The sequence below is a fragment of the Poecilia reticulata genome, linkage group LG13, assembly GCF_000633615.1.
Source record: "Poecilia reticulata strain Guanapo linkage group LG13, Guppy_female_1.0+MT, whole genome shotgun sequence".
Lineage (NCBI taxonomy): Eukaryota > Metazoa > Chordata > Actinopteri > Cyprinodontiformes > Poeciliidae > Poecilia > Poecilia reticulata.
This window is the reverse complement of record NC_024343.1, coordinates 9,219,081-9,224,974: the sequence shown is the minus strand read 5'-3', so window position 1 is coordinate 9,224,974 and position 5,894 is coordinate 9,219,081. Positions and strand designations below refer to the sequence as shown.

The window sequence follows — 5,894 nt, the reverse complement described above, 5'->3', positions numbered from 1 at the left end:
CGGCCACCCTCTACTCCTTCAGGTCGGCCACCCTCTACTCCTTCAGGCCGGCCACCCTCTACTCCTTCAGGTCGGCCACCCTCTACTCCTTCAGGTCGGCCATCCTATACTCCTTCAGGTCGGCCACCCTCTACTCCTTCAGGTCGGCCATCCTATACTCCTTCAGGTCGGCCACCCTCTACTCCTTCCTTGACGCCAACAATCCGAATGTTTTGTCTGCGCGAGCGCCCCTCGAAGTCGTCCACCTTTTTTTTAGGAAGCCGGTTAGCCGCCGCTAGCTCACGACTCCAGGGCCGAAACACRGGCATCGGTAGAGGTCAGAGCTGCATCCATGTCATCCAAACGGTGCCGGACCTCACTGTGCTCTGTCTGCAGGGTTGTTTAACGAGCTTCAATGGAGTCCAGACGTCCTTCCAGTGATTTCTTGAGAGTATCCACGAGTGTGTAGACTTTAGAAAGATCATCTTTGTGGCTATTGACGGCGGCTAAGATAGCCTCGTTGCTAACAGCGGAACCCTAACCCTGGGCGGTCGACTTCTGGGCTTCGTCTTTCCTTGGCATAATGTGAAATGCCAAAACTGAAATAAACTGAAGAAACGGATGCCAACTAGTCCTTCAGTTAAAAAAACGTATAACTTTGGTGTAGTAATTAAATGTTAAATGAAGGCAGTGACACAGAGCTCTACAAAACACGTCTACTCCATTACTGCACACTAGCGCCCCGATGGAAAACATCTCTGGTAAAAAGTCACGTTGCTCTAAGTGTTCATTCTGAAATGCTAATGTGATTATCAACTTCACTCAAATGTAATAAATTTCATTTGAGGAATGATAAAATGCCTTGTTTTTTGATTAGCCAGCAAGTTCCGATTCTGAGTAGTAAGATGGCAAAACATGATGCATCTAAAGGTTACAGTTCATTTCAGGACATGACTTGCCCTGAATTTTTGCCTCATAGCGTCTCAGCACATTTACAAGGCAACTTTATTTATATAGCACCTTTCAGCCAGAGACAATTCAAAGTGCTTGTACTCTAAAAAGTTAAAAACAACATACAACAAGAAGATAATAGTTAAAAAATAATAGAAAAAAATATAAAAAATCAAGCAGATTAAAAATAAACAAAGCAAACATTAAAAAAAATTCATATAGTGAATGAATAGAATTAAAAAATTTAAGAATAGGCAACTTCAAATAAAAATGTTTTTAACCTTGTTTTAAATAAACTCATGGTTGGGACAGACTTACTTATTCCAGAGAGCTGGAGCATGAAAACTAAAAGCTGTTTCACCATGTTCAGTTCTGACTCTTGGAATAATTAGTAGGTTTGACTCTGATGATCTTAAAGGTCTGAATGGTATGTAGTGCTGAAGAAGATTAGAAATGTAGTCTGGGTTTTTATTATGAAATGCTTTGTAAACTACTAAGGAGATTTTAATTTCTATTCTTTGAGCTACTGGCAGCCACTGCAAGGATCTCAGAACTGGACCGATGTGCTGATCTCTTTTTGTTTTAGTCAGGACTCTTGCAGCGTCATTCTGGAGAAGCTGGAGCTGTTTTATTGCTTTTTTTGATAATCCAGTAAAAAATGCCATTGCAGTAATCGAGTCTACTAAAAACAAAGGCATGAACTCATTTTTCAGAATCTTGTGGGGACATGAGATGTCTGATTTTAGCAATATTTTTTAGATGGTAATATGATGTTTTTATGATAGATTTGATGTGATTATCAGGGTTCAGATCGGGATCCATGTTCACCCCCAGATTCTTGGCTTTGTCAGAACATTTTAATCCAACAGACTTTAGGTGGGTCATCATTTTAATCTATGCTCTTTTGATCCAAACACTAATATTTCAGTTTTGTTTTTATTTAGTTGGAGAACATTTTGGCACATCCAGACATTAATTTGCTCAATACAGTCAGTGAGTAGTTGAACTTGACTGTAATCTCCTGGTGAAAGACTATTGTACAGCTGTGTGTCATTGGCATAGTTGTGATATTCTATTTTATTTCACATAATTTGAATGAATGGAAGTATATAGATATTGAAAGAAGTGGCCCCAGGATGGAACCTTGGGGGACTCCACAGATAATATTGACATTTTATTACATCCAGTGTTAGACGGAGGTCATTGAATACTTTCACAAGAGCAGTTTCAGTTCTGTGATGTTGATGGAAACCTGATTGATTGACATCAAAACAGTTGTTCAGGGCTAGAAAGCAATTTATCTGTTTAAAACAATTCTTTCTAATATTTTAGCCAAAAAAGGTAAGTTAGATATTGGTCGATAATTGCTTAGAATTGATGAGTCAAGGTTATGCTTTTTGAGAAGTGGTTTAACTACCGCAGTCTTTAAATCCTGAGGGAAGACTCCAGAGGATTGACTTATTAATTATTTGTAAAAGATCAGGAGCAAAAACTTCTGAGACCTTTAAGAACAAACTGGTGGGGATAATGTCAAGGGAGCAGGTGGATGATTTCATATGATGTAAAGTATAACTCAGATATTTTTGACTGACCAGGTTAAAGTGAGTCATCCTAGTTAAGGTCTGATTAAGGGAAAACAGTTAACTGATTCTTTGTAACAGAGAGAGAGGAATTTACCGTCTCCCTTATTTTCACCATTTTGTTTATGAAAAATGTGGCAAATTTGTCACAAGCCTCAGAGGAGAAACATTCACTGTTAACAGAAGAAGGTGGATTTGTCAACCTGTCAATCAAACAGTTGTTGATAGAGGTAGAAATGATGTTTGGAAAAAAAACTCTTGCATTTCTCAGTTCAAGATTAAAAATGTTTCGTTTGTCTTTGTATATATCCAAGTGGGCTTGTAGTTTAGTTCTGCTTTTCAGCACTCTATTCCCTTTTCTAACTAACTCAGAATTTCTCCAAGGTGGTTTACGTTTCCCAGAGATTACTTTTGTAGTAACAGGAGCAATGGTGTCAATAACTTTCTCGATTTTGAAAATAAAATGGTCACTCAGAGAAATACAGGAGTGTATAGCAGTTGAAGGAAAAGCCTGAATAAATTGATCGGCAGTAGTTTCTGTAGTGCAACTTTTTGAAATGACTTGTGCATAGTTATCTTTTTGAGCAGGGAGAAAACTGTCCCAAAAAATACAAAAATGATCTGACAATGCTACATCAAGCACTACAATTGTATATATAATCAGTCCTTTAGAAATAATAAGGTCCAAAGTGTGTCCATGATTATGTGTTGGTTCCAAGACATGTTGGATCAGTCGGTAGTTATGCAGGATCTGACATGGCTCTTTACTGCCTCGATCCAATGGATTGTCAATATGAAAATTAAAATCACCAACAATAAGAACAAAATCAACCAAAATTAAGGACAATAATTCAGTAAAGTCATCAAAGAAGTTTGCACAGAATGTATGAGGTCTGTATATATTCAGCAGCAAGATGTGAGAGAATGAGTTTAATTGTAAGGCAACATATTCAAATGATAAAAAGTTTAAATAGGATACCTGCTTACAAGTAAAGGCAGAATTGAACAATACTGCAACTCCACCTCCTCTTATCGGTTCTGGTCTGGCTTATAAAGCTAAAATTTGGAGGACATGATTCAACAAGAATAGATGAACGGTTATTTTTGATTCAGCCAAATTTCGGTCAGGAACAAAAAATCAAGATGATGATCAATATTAAAGTCTTGAATTAAAAATGATTTTGCTGCCAAAGATCTGATGTTTAATAAAGCCAATTTTAATATGCAGCATGAAGTCTTCCTTCAGATTTCTGTTTGGTTTCAACATGGGTTATGTAGAATAGATACTAAATTTTGCAGTCTAAAGACTTTTTTGTCTCTGCGTGATTTTACTAATTTGTGTCTGTTATTTATTAGAATTGGTATTATTGAGGGTCCCTCAAAAGTAGAAGTTGATTTCACTGTGCTGAAGTCAGGGAGATGAATCTCACTAACTTGTATATTTTTTACAGCATTATTCTGTTATCCCTCAGTTTCATGATGTGGAGGAGCTATGCCTAAAAACAGGCTGTGTTGATGCACACAGTCAATTYTGATTACTTAAAGCTGATGATCTCTAACCGTAGGAGACTGCCTCCTGGATGTCCCRGAGAGCACCATTCCCCTGCCACCGGAGCTGCCGGGTACCATGTACAACCTGGACCAACAGTGTCAGCAGATTTTTGGGGAGGAGTTTGTCCACTGCCCCAACACGTCAGACAGAGATATTTGCAGCCAGCTTTGGTGCCGAGAGGACGGTACGGGGCAGTGTTCCACCAAGAACGGCAGCCTGACCTGGGCCGATGGCACTCCCTGCAGGTCCAATGGGACCTGTCTACATGGAGCATGCAAGATGACAGAGGAAGTGATGCAACCACTGGTATGATCATTACTTTGATGTTTGCTTTCAAAGAAATATCTTTGCAAAGGTAAAACATCAGTTTTTAATTGTTTCAGATTCAGTGCTGCACCCCCTGCCAGCATTGTCACAATAACACACAATGCGTGGTTGTGCATGTTCTCAACGCTGGAGGGCAAAAAGACTATTATTTTACTTTCCATCCATAGCCACGCTGCTGCGGTAGAACAACTCGGTTAACTAAATGAAACCTGGAGATGTTGGTATTATTCATTTAGCAACATGTCCTACAGCAAAGAAAATAAATCAGAAAAACAATTGAAGTCAAAACTGCTAGTATTCTCCATGCTTTCTAATCTAAACTTATGTAAACTTACTTATAGAAAAAAAGTTTATTTGGTTGAAGTGAACTCTGGTGCGGTTCAAATGCATATATGAATGTCAAGCGGACCGGAGACCAAAAGCCAGAAGCAGATTTTAGTGCAGAGTATTCTGGGCAAATACAACCGAAACAAACGCACAAGTCGAGTGCTAGTGAGAAATGGCTTGTGGTCTTTAGCCAAAGACAAAAGAGAAATCATCCAACCTCTAAAATCCGACGCCATTACATTTTTGTTTGGCCTTAGGCTGCACCCTTCGCCCCTCTATGAAGTGCGGACTCAGTCGAAGTGCACATAAGGGTTCGAGTGTGCAGGTTACAAGGGTGCAAAAATTTGAGAATTGAGACAGTACGCCCCCGTGTCATAACTTCAACATCCAAAATGGCGGAACTGGTCACTGTTTAACCATTTGTGCTGCTAAAAAGTACAACTACAAGAAAAATCTATTTTACATGATTTTTGCTTTCCTAATTTAATGCTAAGATATTTGACTGTTTAAATGTGTTTTGTTATGACTTGTTGAATACAGAGCAAAATTTGATGTAATCACACATTCTCAGTGAAACAAAAATGATTTCAGTACTTTACATTTGAAAAAAGCTCATACTTTTTCCTTTTTTTGCAGCTTCCTCTGTGAGCATTGCCATATTTCCAATATGGCAAAACATACACGTTAAAATGTATTCATATTAAATGTAATAATCTATGATTTAACTGATTAGAGACATGATTAAATATTCAACTGCTCCTAAAAAATAATTTCTTTTATGTGGCTAAAAGTTAGTTTGGTGTAAATGTGTTATAAAGTGGAGCTAATGTGCTAACAAGCATCAAGTTAAGGACAAACATATGGCATATATAAAAAAATAGAAAAAACAATCCTGATGCTACATTGTGAAAAATAAAAAGACTAATAGAACTAACACGCCCTTCTTTAAAGAAAACATGAATGTTGTGACTTTGTAGACCAAAAATGTTACAAGAATTTCATAAGCAACACCATGACATCAATTTTCTTCTCCTCTAGCCAGAGAAGAAACCCAGGGTTTCCCCTAGTGGGCTAAAGGCCTAGTGGGCCGCCAGGCTTTATGTGCCCCCCCAGCCCCACCCCCACCCCCGACTAAGTGTTGTGTGCTTTTGTTTTTATTAAAAAGATAAACAATTATA

General features: G+C 38.3%; 2 protein-coding genes across 3 annotated transcripts in view; both read left to right on the top strand.

Annotated features, from left to right (window-relative positions):
* The window catches only part of LOC108166833 (proline-rich receptor-like protein kinase PERK2), a 3,332-nt gene extending 2,372 nt beyond the window's left edge, over window positions 1-960 (top strand). The window contains exon 2 of the mRNA XM_017308318.1: window positions 23-960. Coding sequence (XP_017163807.1) covers window positions 23-420 — 398 coding nt within the window. The 3' untranslated portion in view covers window positions 421-960. The remainder of the gene's footprint in view (window positions 1-22) is intronic.
* LOC103474364 (A disintegrin and metalloproteinase with thrombospondin motifs 8) overlaps window positions 1-5,894 on the top strand; it is a 62,589-nt gene that overhangs the window by 36,122 nt on the left and 20,573 nt on the right. For both annotated transcript variants that reach the window (XM_008425251.2, XM_008425250.2), the window contains exon 5: window positions 4,076-4,368. In XM_008425251.2, the coding sequence (XP_008423473.1) occupies window positions 4,076-4,368 (293 nt within the window). The remainder of the gene's footprint in view (window positions 1-4,075; window positions 4,369-5,894) is intronic.